At 40.8% G+C, this 18563-nt stretch overlaps 1 protein-coding gene across 6 annotated transcripts in view; it reads left to right on the top strand.

Moving 5' to 3' along the window:
• The window catches only part of TRIO (trio Rho guanine nucleotide exchange factor), a 258492-nt gene that overhangs the window by 87178 nt on the left and 152751 nt on the right, over window positions 1–18563 (top strand). For all 6 annotated transcript variants that reach the window (XM_052781427.1, XM_052781440.1, XM_052781431.1 and 3 more), the window contains exons 6-8: window positions 1575–1697; window positions 13397–13588; window positions 16958–17089. In XM_052781427.1, the coding sequence (XP_052637387.1) occupies window positions 1575–1697; window positions 13397–13588; window positions 16958–17089 (447 nt within the window). The remainder of the gene's footprint in view (window positions 1–1574; window positions 1698–13396; window positions 13589–16957; window positions 17090–18563) is intronic.

Raw genomic sequence — 18563 nt, 5'->3', positions numbered from 1 at the left:
CAAAATGGGTTTGACAGCAGCTAGCATACCTGGGACTTCATTCTCTCATCAACCAGTAGAAAAAGATTAAAAAGAAGGTTTGTGTAGTATCCCAACTCACTTTTGGATTAAGGCCCTTGCCTTATTCTACTTACGCGTCTTATTTCACTGCTTGTGTCAGATTAGATTTCATAGCTCAGGGCTCCTTTATCAGTGTATGTGTATGTGGTTTATTTAGGTGTGGGAAATGGCTGGATCTTCGTTGGAAAAATAAAGGGTATTGGATGGGGAGAAATAAGCGAGTTCATTTTGGAGGACTTGCACAGCTCTTTGCACAAGGAACTTGGGCTGATTCAGAAGAAGAGAAGGCAAAAAAGGGGTGAGGTGGGAGGGATTCTGATTGGAATTGCCCTGTAGGTATCTGAAGGCAGCAAAGTCAGACTACCTAGAGAAAGGTGGTCATGAGCAGGACCAGTGTCTATTTTGAATAATGTTCTAACACATCTTCACTGTGGTCTAGGTAAGAAACTGAAAATCTCAGGAGTATGTGATTAGCTGTCTCAGTTGTCTAAGCTCTTAAAACTTTTTTTTTTTGGTTTACAGTCCTTATCATATTGTGGTCTACTTATAATTTGATTTGTCATGTACCTGGGTGGAATAATTGATTTGATAATATTGCTCTGTTAGCCAGCATATTTTAAAAGATCTTTAAATGAGTACTTACTGCTCATTGCTACCATTTTTTTCTGAACAAACTTTTTCAGCTTATCTAGAGAGTAGGTGGGTCTTTTGAGCTGAGATATAGCAAAGATTTCAAGACCATTGCAGGCGTGGTGGTGGTGTTAAACTTAGCCTTTTGCTGTGTTGCTTGGTCTTTGGAAACTTTGTCATCCATTGCCACTATTAACGTATCTATGTACCTCTATTGATGGTCATTGTCAGATAAGGTCTTTCCTAAAATTTGTTTGAATATTAAAATAACTTTTTTTTTTTTTAATATTTAAAGACTATCCTTAAACTTGTCTGGAAGAAGGTAATGTGTAACTCTGTGCTTAAGTATAGGTTTTTAAAATTTGTTTAGCAATAGAAAAGTTGTTTTCAAATCTGCTGTAAAGTTATAAACTCAAAATATTAAACTTGCTGCTGAAGTACTTGATCAGCAAGAATGAATTTATATTTAATTTCCTTGAGTTGCCATTTTCATTCTAAATTACTAAGCTGCTGACATCATGAAATGCTGACACTAGAGAACATATAAACTTGGTAACTCAGGGCTGTGCTCCAAGCCTGTTTGTTTACTATGACTTCTTTGTAGTAATGAAATTTATGACTTTATGATTATGACTTTACTGTAGCTTGTTGAGATAAACACCTATAGTAAAGATTTAACAGCCTCAGCTGTTTGGTCCCAAAAGTCAGATTTCAGCAATGATTTGTTTAAAATGTATGGTAACTTACAACAGAAAGAGCATCGGTGTTAATTTTTATGGCCTTAGACTCTGTCTTCTGTGTTCACAGATTTCTCACATTACTTGTCTACGATTTCTGCCATAACAAATTAGTGATTTTTTTTTTTCCTTAATATTTTCATGTAGATGTTTGACTGGATCACACACAACAAAGGTCTGTTTCTGAACAGCTACACAGAGATCGGAACCAGTCACCCCCACGCGATGGAGCTTCAGACACAGCACAATCACTTTGCCATGAACTGTATGGTAAGAACAGGCCTCACTTCACAGCACTGACTCATTGTCTGTTTGCTCTATGTTAAGGTAGAATTCGTCAATCATACACATAAATCATTCCTTCTGTTACAAGTAGTGCAAATTTGTATTTGAGCAGTGAAATTATAAAACACAAAGGAGGAAAATAAAGGGTAGCCAAGTACAGGACTACTGTGATCAAGCAACAAAATTATTTTGACAAAAGGCAGTATTCAGCACAACCTCAGCACTTCTCAAATATAAGTGTCCAAACTCCTTGAACCTGGGATGTGTATTTGAGTACTGCTTTGAGTTTTGTAGGAAATTTCAGAGTATCATGTGCAATATGGAATTTAGCACTCCGTACGGAAAGAAACAGCTCTCTGGATCTCCTGAATAGATTGCAACTCAGACAAAAAGTTCTGAGAAGTAGTGATCAACAGCTAAGCCTGGTGTAATAATTTTCCACATTTTTAAGAAGATACACTTCTCATTTCTGGCACAGTAGAATGGAGCTGAAACAAACTTTTTTTTTTTGGTCAAATACCATCTTAGGATGAGCTATCAGCAGGCTGCAATTAAAAATTTGGATTTTGACTGGCAGTGAGTGAAAGCTGCTTATTTTCAGTTTTGTGAATTCCTGTTTGAACATGGGGACTAAATTCCCAAGTACATTTTAGGTCCTTTTCACTAGGAGGATTGGGGATGTTTAAGTAACTTTGGGAGTCTGGGCCTATATCCAGTCCCTGGCTGTCAGCTCAGTGAAGGAAGAACACTACCAGTCTTGTTATAAATTAACATCCTTGGCAGCCCAAGGATGGGAATTCAATTAAAGTATGGTCAAAACAATCAACTCTTGCAAGAGGGTGTTTTTGTAGGACAGGACTACTAATTGTGCAAAGAGAGAGCAGCAAAGTAAACTTACCTAGGTTATGTGTCTTGCTGAAATAACAGAAGGACTAGTAGGGCAGCTGTTATGTATGGTATAGCTAGAGTTAAGGCAATAGCAGACACAAGTAGAGAAGGTGCATTTTCTTCTTTTGCAACTCCACTATGTTTGCAAAAGTTGGAAAAAATAAAAATCAATATGAACTTTTTGAAAAGAGTAAAGCAAGTGCTGGGGAACATTGTAATTAAGTTATGTAACATCATATATGCATGTAACTTTGACCATTAGGTTTGGAAGGTATAGGTTCACTCCACGGACACGGGAATTGCTCCTTTATGGAGTACCTCGTTGTTGTTGCTCATTGCTCTGTGTATGAAGTAGAGCAGAAAAACTCACAGAAGGACAGTAGGTGTCATTGACATGAGATGACTTTTGGAACTTAGTTATTTTGGATGGCCTTTCAGGCAATTCTTGGGTTTGTACTCTAAAGGTTAATTTCTTCTGTCAGCCTGTCCTGGTATTAGTCACTGTTGTCCTCGTTTCTTCAGATTGGATGAATCCCCCCCCCCCCTTCTATATTGTTCAGATGCTATCAACAGTAGGAAGCACTTGAGCGATGTACCATAATCCCTCCTGCTCAGTTTTTGCTGTTAGTCTTTTGCTGTTAATCTCTGTTTTGCCTGTAGTAGTCAAATGTATTAATTAAAGGACTTTTTCTCAGCCCGTACAATGATTAAGGAGCAGCTTAAATTTGGGGCAAATCAAACAGTCCAAATATTCAAAAGGGGAAAAACAAGCTGCAGTTTTTTGATGTGTTTCTGTAGCATAGCTGCCCCCTGCCCCCCCCCAAGTGTTTCTTTGGCACAGAATAGGAAAATACAAATTCAAAACAATCAGTCCCTGGTTTTGATTTAAGCAGCGTTCAGATTTTCTGGGTTTTATCTGGTTAAATGGCAAAAGCCTTACATGTAGATTAGGGGGAAGGATTAAACTGAATGTGACATAAAAAAATGATGTGAACTGATTGAATTTTGGCAGGCCTTATTTTTCATTAGCTTTTAACTGGAAAAATGTTGGGCAATCTTAACTTCTGCAAGCATGTTCAGTTTCTCCCTGACCACTCTTCACATACACTCTGTGCTTAACAAGCTACTATTCGTTCACTGTTCCTGTCAGTGTAACTCTTCAGTAATCAAGAGTTGATTTAAGATCTCTTATATGAATGCTGTAACACTAGAGATGGAATTTAATTTTTAACCCATCTACAACCATGCAAATTTATTCAATCGGATGGGGTAGAGGAAAGAAGAGTGGCAACTATGCGTAAGGTTTATTATATGCAGGAGGTTTTGAAGGCTTTTTCCTTGTGGCCCTAATTGGACCCTAATAGATCTAGCTTTCCAGGCAGTTTCCTTAGGCTCACTTTAGGTCGGGAAGGGCTGTTCAAGGGATAAATGCTGCCCAAGCAGCTAAATGCAACCCCTTGCACTTGCTCACAGCTTAACCCTGATAATTGATGTTGCAGCTGCTTTTCCCAATGCATTGTGGTTGCCACAGGGCACATGCTCCCTTCACAGCAGGTGCTACCCTGTCTCAATAGCTGACTCTCCCATCTCCCCTTCCTTCCCAAGCAGCAGCTTGGCTTTCTGAGAGGTGCAGGAGGGCAACTTCTGCAGCTGCTTATGCCAAACTCGGGTGAGAAGGAGCGACGGCCTTTGGGTGAGATGCCAAAATTTTAATCTGGTCTTCCAGTCTGAAATGAGCCACCTGGATGTAAACCATTGTGAAAGCTACTTAGTTCCTGTTACGAACAGGAGTTGGTTACATCAAAGGACAAAGAAGATTTGCTGAATACTTCTTTTTTTCCTTGTAATGGCTTTCTGCCATTTTTAGAATCTGATTTTCAGTACTACAGTACAAAGTAGCTGGAAGTTTAAATCAAATGTTGTAAAACAAAAAGGTGAAGAATACATTGGGGGAGGAGCTTTAACTGTACTTTCAACAGTTTCATTAGCAAGCGATATGTCTAGGAATCTTATGTATTCAGTACATGATAGGCTCATGTGGTGACACTTCAAGGTAACAGGAATAAGTTCATGAAAGTCTTAAGCTTAATACACAGGCTGGTTCTCATTGGAATGAAACTGTCCCAGAGAAAAGCTCGATAGGCGCAGTAATGCACATTGAGGATGGACATACGTTTGGTTACCTTTGCTTAACACGCAGGTTGATGTGGCTAAAAAGGCTGCTGTCTGAAAGATAGTTCACATGTGAAGCTGTAGGTATGTGATCTGCTATTACTGAATTCAAGAGGCTGCGCACTGATAAATGTCAAGGCTGTGTTTTTATAGGACAAGTAGATCACATGTTCCCAAACTGTGGGGAGAAATAAACTCACAATGATTCTCCTCTCTAAAGATGAGGATGGATTTTCAGTACGACTTAAAAGGCCTGTTTTCGGCACCAGTAAATTGCTGTTGTCAAGTCCTGAGATTTATTTGAGTTAAGCAATACTCAGTTTCAACTTGAAGTTCCTCTTCGGGTGACTAAACCAATGCTTCACTTCTCAAAACAAGTTTTTAGTACCTTTTAAGGGAGAAACTTGCCAGTAAAGCATCATAGGAGTTGTAAGCACAAAAATTATCTGTCAAGTTTTTGAACTGCAAAAACAAAGTGCCCGTGATTATACGATTAGTCAGTCTTGCATTCAAGAGTGGGGGTGACTGATTCTGTGTCTGTCCGCTCTTTTTCCTGCCATTTTCAATGCGCCTGCTGGGACACAGGGGAAGCAAAAGCAGTCATGTGACATATGGGTGAGGAAGATGATGTTACTTATTTGAATATTTTCTTCTACTCTTTTGCTAGACCAAATGGCCTTGCTTTCATTACAGCTTAACTGTTCCCATCACTGCACTGGTGAGGGTCAAAATGGTTGGAAAGGGATGTAGGCAAAATTAAACTTTCTTCAGAGAAAGCTGACGCTGCCTACTGTTAAAGGGCGTGCTATGACTACTTCTTGTCTCAAGGCTGATAGGACCGTCAGTAGAAGCTATGTTTATTAACTATATTCCAAAAAGTCCTGTGTCAATTGTAAGCATATTGCTAAGTTGATTAATGTTCTCAGAACAGGCTGTTTGCATATACTAAACGACTTTATCAAGGTAATAATCACGTAATGAATGTCATCCCCCAAAAAAGTGCCAGATGAGCACTGGTGAGAGTTTTGGGAGGTTAAAATAAAAGTCTGAACACAATGCTTGAATATCACTGGGTTTACAGAGTTAAAAGTTACAAAGATAAATTACTTGACTTGGCTTGCTCAAATCCAGCCACAGGGACTGGTGCAAATGAAAACATTAAGAAGGTCAGGTGAGGTAAAATCAGCTTAGCTGACAGCTAGTGTGACTTTTTCCTCTTCCTTTGTACTACTGATGTATTTCACTCTTGAGATTCTTTTTATTTTAAATATATATTTTTGTAACCATACAGAGTTGTCAGTTGAGACAGACTTAAGCACCTTGTGAATTCTAGACTGCCCCGGGTCCTCTGGGTCTTCAGCATATGAGAACAAGACCACAGGTTGTGAATTGTGCATTCTTTCTCAGATTGCTTTGAAATGCATCTTTTTCACAGAAGACTGTGCAGAATGGTGAACAGTAGTAAGCTAACTCTTCTGTCTTGGGGGGGACATGTCTGTTGTGTGGATGCTGGTGGGGTTGTTTGTTGGTGGTGGTTTTGGGTTGGGTTTGGTTTTTTTCTAAGCTAATAGATTGCTCAGATAGGGCTTTCAGTAAAAATAAATAAATGAAAGTTAAATGGTAAATTCCATCAACTGTCCAACCAATCTAACATCCCTAATAGACAAGGTAAAGAGTTGAAATAGGCATGGGGCAGTAGAGTAGGTAAAATGTATTCAGTCAAGTTTTGGGTAGTTCTGAATAACCATAGTTTAAGCAAACCATGGATTTGTGATGTTCTTGAAGTTCAGGGAATGCACAGCTGTGGATCCTGGTCAGACTGGGAGGATGTTTTTTGAGTGCACATCCGTAAGGGGATCTTTCTGGTGCCAGAGCAGTTAATGCTTAGATGCAATGTCTGGATGTCACCAACCTGAGAGGAGACTGAAAAGGCAAAATGAGTTCAGGCTATTTCCAGCTTCTGAGGAGCACTCCAAAGTCAACAAGATGAAATAGAACAGGCTAGATGTGCAACTCCGAAGAAGGAAGAAGCAAATAAACAGATTTTAAAAAGCAATCAGCTGGTGAGTTGTTAATACAGCAGCAAGTATGTTCATGTCAATGGATCATGAACTAGAGGAACAGACTGTGGTGTTGCTGCAAAGAAGCAAATCTTATTCCACTCTTGATACTTATTGGGGTTGCTGAACTTAAGATTTGTAAAGAAATTGCTCTGATTCAGTTGGTCCTACTAGAGAACTAGGTCCAATTTAGAACCCCATACTTAATGTTGTAATGGGGAACATCCAGATGAAAATGACATGCCTGTAAGGAGAGGTTGAAGGCATGGGCATTTACTATGAGAAAGTGAAGATAAGTTGAAAGTAAGAGAGGAAAGAAGGTGATGTTGGTGTTGGCTTATATAGTCTTGCAGTAACATTCCCTAGGTCCACCGTGAAAAATATAGGAGAGAAAGATAATAAATATGAAGAAGGTTGGAGTGGAATTATATTGAATATATATTATATTCAACTACAAGGATCCTTGTAGTTGAAGAACAGGTTGAACACTTTCCTTAATTGTAGTCTGGGTGTTGCTGAATTTATTTTTTGTCAAGGGAAGAGGTCAGGCGATACCTTTAGTTGTTCTGCAGCCCTCATCTTTGAAATTTGGATTCCCAAACTGAGAGTTTTACTGTTGCTGCAAGAGTGAGAATAGAAGAGATGTTAGAAAACATTTAAATCATTAAAGCAGGTGTTATTTCATACATTAATGCTACACCTTGTCTTGCTGGCCATTTGTGTGTGTGAAGTGGCAGGTGATTTGGGAATTCCATTGCTAAAATATTTCCATCACAAACGAATAGTTCAAACTCAGTACAGTTTACATAGAGGTGCCAGTTTATGATGCTTATGGACCATGTCACTGAGGTGGTTGTTTTTAACACTGAATGCTTAATAGTCTCTGTGTCAGAAAACTACTATTTGAAATCTTAGAGCTAAACAAACATTTTCTAAATCAGGAAATAAAATGGAACCTTCAGGGCATCTGCCAGCTTTATTTTGTATTGAGTGTGATAGAAGTTCAGTTAAGCTGGCAGGCTGTCACCTATGTTTTCCCCTGTGTACTTGCCTTTCAGGCACACACCAAAGAATGACACAGTGCACTACAGCTTGTGTTAAGCTACTAATCTGTGTTGCCTTGCTGAGCAATACTTTTTTTTATAGGTATGCACCCTTTAGGGATTAATTCTGCAATGAGGAGCTTCCCAGATACTGTAAGGTGTCTTTTCAGCTTCTGGCTAAAGGGCATTGTGAGAGAAAATAAGCGTACTAGGTACATTCATGTACTTACTATATGTACTGTAATGCAGTGACTTGAATTGTTCCCCTTTTAGTTTTGTTACAATAATCATGTGTAGCACAATGAAAGAAATGCAGTATCACTTTAGCCTTTTTAGACAGTTGAAACACATTTAGAAGCTGCAGATGTTTCATGCAGATTCACATGATGTAAATGAGATGGCTGGATAAGTCTTTAACAGTTATTACCTGATAGCTGTTGCTTCTTTAACTAAAACCAGGATGTAAATCCATGCAGCAAATAAGATGTCAGTCCCTGGGGAATGAGCATCGGCTTATTTGGAACAGTGCTTCTCAAGCAGTGCTCAAAATATGCATTTGTCATATAACAACAACAGTGGACCTACTTGTCCTTTTACAAAATTGAACAAAATTTGTTAACCTTCGAGGATCAGTTAAAGACAGTCCAATTGTAGCAAGTTGCTATCTGAGATTCTTTTCCTCCTTAACTAAACTGTCTCTTTTGGGTCATTGCATTGTAAAATATTGAAACTTAAAGCTTTAGTAGACATATTAGGTGGTGAGGGATATGATAGTGGAGGAAAAAAAAGGTTGAGATTATAAGTGTGGTTGGTTTTGGGGGGGTTTTTTGGGGTTTTTTTTTTTTTTTTTTTCAGGAAAGGAATGTGGTATACATAGCTTGGAAAGTGTTCAACTGTCAGCATCTTAATTCATATTCATACTGCTACAGGGGGTATTCTTCCACACTTGTGAAGTCAGATTGCCATGGGAAAATGAATGCATTTTAACCACAGCTCAGTTTTGTTTAACTTCACATTTATGGTGCCCTGTCCTTCATATCTAATTGGCGTTCCAGAATTTCCAAAATTCCTTTATTATGACACACAAACAGTTCAAATGGCACTCTAATATAGCCTTTATTCTTTTCTCTTTTGACACTTGTTTTTTTCACACCACTGTAAAAAACATGTAATGGCTTTCTGGATTCATATAGCAGTCTCTTATTTATGCTACATACACTTTAATAGGCCTAAATGCTCTCCAGTCTTTTAAAATTTGTTGGAAATAGCAGTTTTGTTCTCTTCCAGTTCTTTGGCTGTGCTTAAGAGGAGAGCATAGATGTGTAGGATAACCTAAAAAATGAAAAGGTAGTATTGTGCAGGAAGGAAAAAACAGCCAACGTGACACTGCTGTGCTCAGTTTATTAAGTGGTGAGGTGTAGGCTGTGTCAGGTATGCTCCTGCTTACATAGGTGCATACAGTTACAATTAATAGAGACCTGTGCCCATTACCACTCAGATGAGTCAGCATAGTGAAGCCTGGAGGAACTGCAACACTTGCTCCAGCCAGTCAGTGTCAGGCTCTGGGCGGTGGCTCGAGGCCAACAGGCAATGGTTCCACCTCAGATGCCCAGCGTCTGTGCGGCGTTGGGTGTCCATGTGCCAGCGTTCTCCCCTGACCTCTCTTACTGGCAGGGGTGTAGTCAGATTTTGGCACAGGCTGCCCATCACATCTCTCAACAGTAATATAACCATACAGTTTTCCAGCAATTTCAGGTTTTGTTCTTCTGTCACTTGTTGATCTGTGGCCTTTTCTGAGGCTTGTTGCAGTCAGTTCTGTCCCCCTGGCTCGCTGGACAAAATTCCTCAACCCCTGATCGGGGAAGGTGGCAATGCTGCTGCTGATGGGTAGCTAACTGCTCCATGGCATTTCCTGTGTGTTGGCATTCCAGAAAGCACTGCGTGAACAAGAGGGAAAAATATTTCACTGCAGACTGTTGAGATGGTAATGGTGTTTGTTGTTCTCTTCCCGACTGTTCCGTGTGGCAGTGTTTGGCAGTTTGGGCCCACATGTAAATTTTTAGGATATAGGCAAGAACGAGTGCAGCTAACAGAAGTAGCCAACGGACGGAGCAGTTTGTGCTGCAGGTCATGGAGAAAGGGCCAGCAACTCTACTCAGAACAGCATCCATGTCCTCGGCAATGGTGGTGATGCACCGCAGGGCACAGTCCCCAGCTACTGCTGGACCAACTGTCCCTGTAACATCAGAGGCCTCGACCCAGAGGGAGCTCCAGAAGGACACAGCTCTGTAGGTCCAGGGCTACAGGGAATGCCTGTGGCTTCTTGCCAAGGCTGGGGCAGCAGAGATGGGTTTCCTTGCCCACAGAAGGTGTGCAGTTATTAAGGATCTGTGTCACCAAGTAAAGGAGCTGCAGGAGGAGGTCAGCAGTCTGAACAGCATCAGAGATAAGGAGAAAGAGATTGACCAGATCTTTTCCGACACTGCAGCTTCAAGAGCCCGAACTACCAACTGTACTGAAGGGAGGAAGGTCAGGTGCCTGTCTGGGAAGTGGAGACTCCCATGATGATGAAGGTTCCAAGGTAATGGCTTCTGGCACTGGAGGAGAGTTTCTGCTCCACCTGAGGATTTGCAGCTCCAGAATAGGTTCACTGACCTCACGGCTGATGAGGAGCTGGGAGCTGTCAAATAACGCATCTGTGCCATCTCAGCCACATGGGAGCACCAAAAGAAGGAGGCGAGTGACAGTAACGAGAGACTCCCTTCTGCAGGGAACAGAGACCCTCATCTGCCTCCCTGACTCATTCTCTATGGAAGTTTGCTGTTTGATGGGGGCTCGCATTTGGGCCGTTGTGGAAAGAGTTCCAAAGCTTGTCCAGCCCTCAGATTATTGTCCCCTGCCGCTCTTCCATGTGAGCACCAGCAATACTGCCAGGGGTGACCTCGAAAGTCTCAAGTGTGGCTACATGAGTCCAGAGGCAATGGTCAAGGGCATCGGAGCCCAGGTGGTTTTCTTCTCAATCCTGCTGGTGAGAGGGTAGATGGATCCTGCAGGTCAACAAGTTTGCTGACGACAGCAAGGTGTGTGGCGTGGTCCACATGCTGGAGGGAAGGGATGCTACCCAGAGGGACCTTGACAGGCTTCAGAGGTGGGCCTGCGCGAACCTCGTGAAGTTCAACAAGGCCGAGTGCAAGGTCATGCGCGTGGTTTGGGGCAATCCCAAGCACAAATAGAGGCTGGGCGATGAGTGGATTGAGAGCAGCCCTGTGGAGAAGGACTTGGGGGTGTTGGTTGATGAGAAGCTCGACATGATCTGGCAATGTTTGCTTACAGCCCAGAAAGCCAACCATATCCTGGGCTGCATCCCAAGCAGCATGGGCAGCAGGTCGAGGGAGGGGATTCTGCCCCTCTGCTCCACTCTGGTGAGACCCACCAGCAGTACTGCGTTCAGCTCTGGGGCCCCCAACATAAGAAGGACATGGACCTGTTGGAGCGAGTCCAGAGGAGGCCCACCAAGATGATCAGAGGGCTGGAGCAGCTCTCCTATGAAGACAGGCTGAGAGAGTTGGGGTTGTTCAGCCTGGAGAAGAGAAGGCTCCGGGGAGACCTTATAGCAGCCTGCCAGTACCTAAAGGGGGCCTACAGGAAAGCTGGAGAGGGAGTCTTTAACAGGGAGTGTAGTGATAGGACGAGGGGTAACAGTTTTAATCTGAAAGAGGGTAGATTTAGAGTAGATGTAAGGAAGAAGTTCTTCCCTGTGATGGTGAGGCACTGGCACAGGTTGCCCAGAGAGATTGTGGATGCCCCATCCCTGGCAGTGTTCCAGGCCCGGTTGTATGGGGCTTTGAGCAGCCTGGTCTGGTGTAAGGTGTCCTTGCCCATGGAAGGGGCGTTGGAACCAGATGATCTTTAAGGTCCCTTCCAACCCAAACCGTTCTATGATTCTATGTTGGCAACAGGGTTTTGGTTTCCACAACCATGGGACCCTCTCTCTGAGGATCAAGGATTGGTGTTTGACTACGTGGGGCAAAAGTATCTTTGCCAGGAAGGCTGGACAACCTGGTAAGAAGGGCTTTATAGTAGGAATGATGGGAAAGGGAGAAGAGGACCAACAATCGAGTGAGACGTGGTGGACTGGGCTGGCAAGCCAAGGGTCTGCTGTGAACAAAAGGGACGCTGTAATCAACAAAACAGGGCTGAACTGGAGTTGCTCCAAGTGTACCCACACAAATTAGGATGTGCCTACAGGACAGCATTATGTGGAAAGCTCTCATTCCCTTTCTGGGAAGTCACCATGACCAATTTCTTCTCTGAAGTACCTGTATGGCATGCCCGTGTTGTAGAAGGAGAAGCTGAGAGAGCTGGGATTGGTTACCCTGGATAAAGGAGTGTTTAGGAGGGATTTTACGTATGTAAAATTATACATAAGATGGAGGCATGGGAGGGAGTGAAGAAGACAGAACCAGACTTTTCTCTATGGTATCCAGTAACAGAACAAGAGGTAATGGGGAAAGCTGAAATACAAGAAATTCCATTTAAACATAAGAAACACTGGAACAGGTTGCTCAGAGAGATTGTAGTCTCTCCATCCTGAGAGATTCTCAAAACCCCACTGGACATGACCCTGAGCAACCTGCTGTGATTGAACCCACTTTGAGCAGGGGGGTTAGACTAGATGATCTCCAACCTCAACAATCCTGTGATTCTAAAAACTTCATTCTAGATGTATGAGAGTCAGTCCAATAGAAAGAAGTGTAAACACAGCATTATATACATGTAGCTCTGGAAGAGCTACTGGGAAACCTTTTGGTGGTGAAGTTGTTCTTGTTTCTGGCTTTGCAGGAATCAGAAACTCTTGATTGAAAATTAGAGCAACTAAGAGCCATCAGTGAGTAATGCCAGTATGCTAGAGAATCTTTCTGATCTTTGATGTTATTTGTCTAGTCTTCAGTGCTAGCTCTGAGGCAATATAGTGGCAGGAAAATAAAATCTAATGCTGTTGAACTCCTTCGAATTCAGAGTTCTGTGTTTTCTTACTTAAAAAATAGAAAGACATTCAGAAGTCGATGTAAAGATTTGTAGAGTGATGTTGCACACATGCATACCATGGATAGATCAAGTGCTTACTAATTATACTTTGATTTTCCTGTATTCAGTGTGTATGAATGTCTTGTTGACTTGAACGTCTGTAAAGATTCTTATTGAGGCTGTTGCACAATATGATTAGCTTTTCCTCTTCATTGTAATAATGGGTCTTTGTATAATATGACCTTGTTTAAGCTGACTGTTAACGTTAGCTTGAGACTCTCTGGTCGTTTCAAGTTGTCCTTCTGCCTTGTCAATGATACAGATAGGCTGTTACATTATACACCTAGATTCCAAAGTTCAGCATGCACAAACTTGGCAAATAAAACCAGTCTATTAAGGAGTACTGTAATAAAGAAGAATTTTATAGAAATATACCTCTGTATTTAAGTGGTCTGCTAACTTCCACTAATTTTTCCTTCCTTCTTCTCCATAGAATGTGTATGTAAACATAAACCGCATCATGTCAGTAGCAAATCGCCTGGTTGAGTCTGGCCATTATGCTTCACAGCAAATAAAACAGATTGCTAGTCAGTTGGAGCAAGAATGGAAGGCGTTTGCTGCAGCCTTGGATGAACGTAGCACGTTACTGGATATGTCCTCCATCTTCCACCAGAAAGCTGAACAGGTTAGTGAATGGGGATGGTGCCAACAAAATTTTCCGTGCTGGAATGGTGAGTTGTATTCTTTGCTTTTGATTCAGACAGAAGCACAAGAGAGTGATTGAAAAGGTCAGCCAGAAAGCCAGAGCATTAATTTCTGCCTATTTCAGCTGATACTCAAATAAAAGCTTATTCTCCTCAGGACACCCCACTGCCCTTATATTCTCTACAGAATGCCTTACCCATATCAATGCAAGACAAAACTTAGCCAAATTAGCTATATGAATCAAAATGATGTGGACATAAATGCTTAACTATATAAAGCTTTTAAGTTGAAAGAAAGAAAGAAAGGAAAAATTTTAGTATAGTCAGTATCAATATAATGCCTTTCCTACATCCAGAAATCATCACTCGTTCTGTTGTCCTCACCACTTCACCCCAATCAGTCCTTGAAAGTCAAGATTTAACGCATAGTAATTGCTTATAGAAAACTAAGTTGAACTGGCCTGAAAGTTGAGAAGTTAATTAACTGTCTTCTGAATCTGAAATTGTGGTGGGAGATGTTTACTTAGTATCCCATAAGAGATTCCTCCTATATTAAACAAAATTTTTAGCTTTAGGCCTATACCAATTATTTTAATTAAGTCATTAACCATGTATAACTGCCAGAGAAGAGGTATATGTAGGGGAAATGGGAATAAATATCCCCAAGTTAATAGTCTTGATGGTGAAAGCATGTTTTCCCCTCAAGGGAATTCAGTTCTGAAGGAGTTGCTATGTGTGTGCTGTTGAGTCACCCATTGATATTATAGACTGACTGCTCTGTACATCTCTGGTGAATTTGGAGAGCAGAGGTTCCTGGATGGTTAAGGCTGACTGAAGCTCTGGTGTGCTGTCTGGCTGCTGTAGATACTTTTCTTTCCATTTGCCTTGCTAAATTGGATCCAAGAAAAGGTCTCATGTCTGATGTAACTTTAATTTGGAATAAATGAAGGAACCACTTGGGAGTTGATAACTGCAGAAATAGAGGGAAGAAGCACGCTTTATTTTTTTTCCTGATTTCTACTACACAGATATTCAACTTCATAAATGTCCAGAAATTAGAAATGTGAACATATTAAGATGCAAATACACATTGCTTTTCATTATGTTAGTGGTGACATTGATTGAACTGTCCTTAGACAGATTAAGGTAAAGTATATAAACTGATGCCACTATAATAAGTATTTTTAGCAGGTTTTATAGAAAAGCCACATAAAAAGGAGCCGAAGGAATTGTTTTCTGGTATAAAAGTCACCAACCAGCTTGAAGCATTTGATAGACACAGTGTGGCACCTTATTAGTATTGATGCTTTTATAATTGCTTGGGTTATTCAGCTTTACGTTTAAGCACTGTCAGCCATACATGTAGGAGAGAGATGGTGAAACATGAACAGATACGTATACCCTGCCTCAAATGTTGTCCTTTTTCATAAGAAAATTATGTTCATCAGAAGTCAGGGGAGTAAATTTTGTGTGTGTGTGCTGGGCAACTGTGGTAGGGGTTGGTGTTACCTTCTTCAGCACTAAATGTAAGTGTAAACAGGAGAGAGAAGAATGAGGAAAAATAGTGCATCTGCTGGGATTAATTTGCTTTTTAATTGCTCCTTCTGTGGTTTTCATTTTATGATTAACTGTGATGGATTGTCCTAGTTGCTTTGTAAGATACCTGGCTGTGATATATGAGCTGTTTCATTAGCAGTGAAGAGTGAGCTCAAGGAAAGAGGGTTTGGAATGAGAGGAATGACCCCTTTAGAGAATGGCAATGCTTGACCTACATAAAAAGATGATTAAAAAGTATGCAGCTAAAAGAAATAACATACCTTTCTTGAATGCACGTGTTCTCTTGCAAGTGACAGGTGAGTGTCGCTGCCTGCTGTCAGACACAGTGAAGACTGCACCCAGCTATCAGTGCCTGCTGACTGGTGCAAGAGGTGTGGAGCTCTGTGGTCCCACGTGGAGTTTCTTTTAATATTCAGTGCTTAACGTTAGAGATTTTTAAATTTGCCCCTTGCTGAAATGAGAATTAAATAAGTGTCTTAGAGTTAAGTACTCTATCTCCCTTCCTCCCAGCTTTCAAACAATGATGGAGTACCAGAAATGGTCTGTGGATTACTTTTGCCTCAAAACACTACTTGTGCTCCAGGGATTAAGATACTTACGATGAGAGAAATGACTTGGTTTCGTAAAACTTTTGAGACTTGAACTTGACATGAATAGAGGACAAATTTAGTTTACAGGTACCACAAGTGCTTGGCTGTACTGAGTTCAACAGCTATGAAAACTCCTAGAAAAACAGATTCTTTTTTCCTCTTTCCTTTCCTAGCACAACGAGGGTATAAAATTCATGCCCCCTAGCTGTCAAAAATAAGTTGACGGAACTTCTGCTGTGCATACAGCTATGATGGCAGTTTCTTGTCTGTCAAGACAGCTTGAGCTTCAGAGATAACTTAAATTGTCTGCAGAAGAGATTCTGTTGCCGTATCCTCAATTTCCCCTGAAAGGCTTGACTTGAGCAGCTATGCTGACATAGCTGTGCGCTCAAAGTTCAGTGTTAGTCCTAAGAGACCCCCGCTTAAGTTGTAAATCCCTTACATGCTTGCTGCTGTAGGAGCTTACCAAATGGATTTAGTGCTTCTCTGTGTGTAGAAGTTAGTGCTTGGGGACTGAGGTGTGAATTTGCTGTGTTCTAACACTGCTTTGCCTCCTTGATGATCTCTTTCCAGCAAAAGACAACTATGGAGTGTTTCAGTGAACAGTTCACCATTAATTCTTTGTGTGTATGCGTGTACACATGTGCAAAGTAACTTGGTTTTCTCTGAAGATCTAAAAAAGGTGAGGTGATACCTCATGATACCATGAGTATCTGCACAGGGAGTTGATCGGTAAAAGCTGAGGGTCTGGACTTGAAAGTTGTAGCATGTTTTACCTCTTTGAGTAGACAAGACCTCAGTTGGCTTTCATGCATCTGAAATGGTAGGTGCAGGGTGAAGTAAACTTTTTCTTAGCTGTAAAGTCAAGAAAAGGAGCAAGAGTAAACTTGAAGCATAAGTATTGCCAGCAGTTTAATTGGTTCTGAAGGCTGCCAACATACAACTAAGCCTGCCTGTCTGTGAACGGCTCGGAGAGTTCCATATAACTAAAAGCACAAGTATAGTCAGACTTGAATATTTGTTTCTATTCTGATACAAGCTTCATTTTGGTTGGTTCACAGAGAAATACATTAAACATTTTTCCCTTAAAAAAAGTCTTTTCAGTGGCCATCACACAGATGCCAGTCCTTTTGTATATTACCAACGTGTGTGTATTTATTGATAGAACCCAAAATCAAGCAGAACATTTTTTCTCTGTTGCAGTACATGAGCAATGTGGACTCATGGTGTAAAGCCTGCGGTGAGGTGGAGCTTCCTTCAGAACTGCAAGATTTAGAAGATGCTATCCATCATCATCAAGGGATATATGAGCATATTACCTTGGCTTACTCTGAGGTAAGGGTCTTGCTTGTTTCCTTAGGTTGCTGACTTGATAAAATGGTGTAATATTGTTTGGATAATGAACTGGCATCACTTGTTGCATAGTGCATTAGTTGGAAACTCAAGTGCCAGGCTTATTTTTTAATTTAGTATACTGGGCTTTGCTACTGTTGTTCAAAAGTTAAGTGTTATGTCTTCTCTTTAATCTTCTGAAAGAAATTTAAAAGGCAAGATGGAACCATGTGTGGTACAAAAAACCCATGCAGTGTACCAAGCATGTTTTAATTTACATTTGCATATTACTACCTTTTTAATAGCAGTATGATACTATCGTTGAAACACTTACTTGAAGGGAAGCTATCTGGGTATTCTTTGGGAAAGTATTCTGTTGGCATAGATTGCTTTAAGTGTGTTTTGAAAATCCACCTCTGAAATTGCCTCACAAAAAAGGCTTAACCATCAAAGGATGTCACTTGACAAGCCAGGAGGTAATATACTCAGTTCTGCCAACCTCAAAGACACTTAAATAAGCTAGCATGCCTATGTAGTCAGTGTTTGTAAGATTAGCCTATGCTGTGCTGCTGCTCTAATCTTGCATTCTGCACACAATGAAGTAATAGTATTTCTCAGTGTTTCTAATAGTTGTATTTACAACTTAAGAAAAAATGCTTATTCTGAAGGTGGCCTGGAAAGCGATGACTAAAGTATCTCTTGTTTTTCTTCAAATTTTGGGTTCTCTCATGTGCTTTAGCTAGCTGAAATGAGAAATCACATGGATATTGACTTCACTGTCAGCTAACAATTATTTTCTGTATTTCCTGTCGAGCTTTTCTTGCTTTCTTTTTCCAGAGTTGTTCTCATCACAGGGTAAAACTATTTTTGCTCTTAAGTTGGACTGATGTTATTCTGGATTAAATACAGCAGTTTCTGTTCTCATGAAAGTTGCATAAAATTATGCATTTGATTAAATCGTGGTAAACAATGATCAGTGGACATAGGATAGCTTAGGCCACAGCCTGCACCTTCTTTTAAAAGGAGGTCATGTGGGATTGAATTAATGGTGGTGATTTATACATTACATTAAAGATAAAACTACTTTCTGATGAACCAGCTCTATTATGGGCAACTGAATCCTAAGTCTGGTCACATTTCATTTAGCAGGAAAGGAGGGTAAGATTAATGCTGATGATCAGTCCTATTGTTAGTATATCAAAACTGGATTTTCTGAATACCTGCCATCCTAGGGCCTGCATAAACTTTATTACCATGAGTCAGATGTCCAGAGTTCACATGAGTTGTTCTTGTGTGTAAAATACACACTGATACCTCCATTCCTGATATATGCCACCTTGCTATGTCAGCTGATCTAATGACATACTGAAGCACACCTTTGATGATAAAAGTTGTGGTCTTACTACACATATCTGTTTTAACTCATTCTTGAGAGCATGTTTTGTAGGAAGGTTTCTTTTCCTCATTATAACCTCTC

The sequence above is a fragment of the Harpia harpyja genome, chromosome 1 (assembly GCF_026419915.1).
Source record: "Harpia harpyja isolate bHarHar1 chromosome 1, bHarHar1 primary haplotype, whole genome shotgun sequence".
Classification (NCBI taxonomy): Eukaryota; Metazoa; Chordata; class Aves; order Accipitriformes; family Accipitridae; genus Harpia; species Harpia harpyja.
The sequence above is the reverse complement of the archived record's forward strand: the minus strand, read 5'-3'. Positions and strand labels throughout refer to the sequence as shown.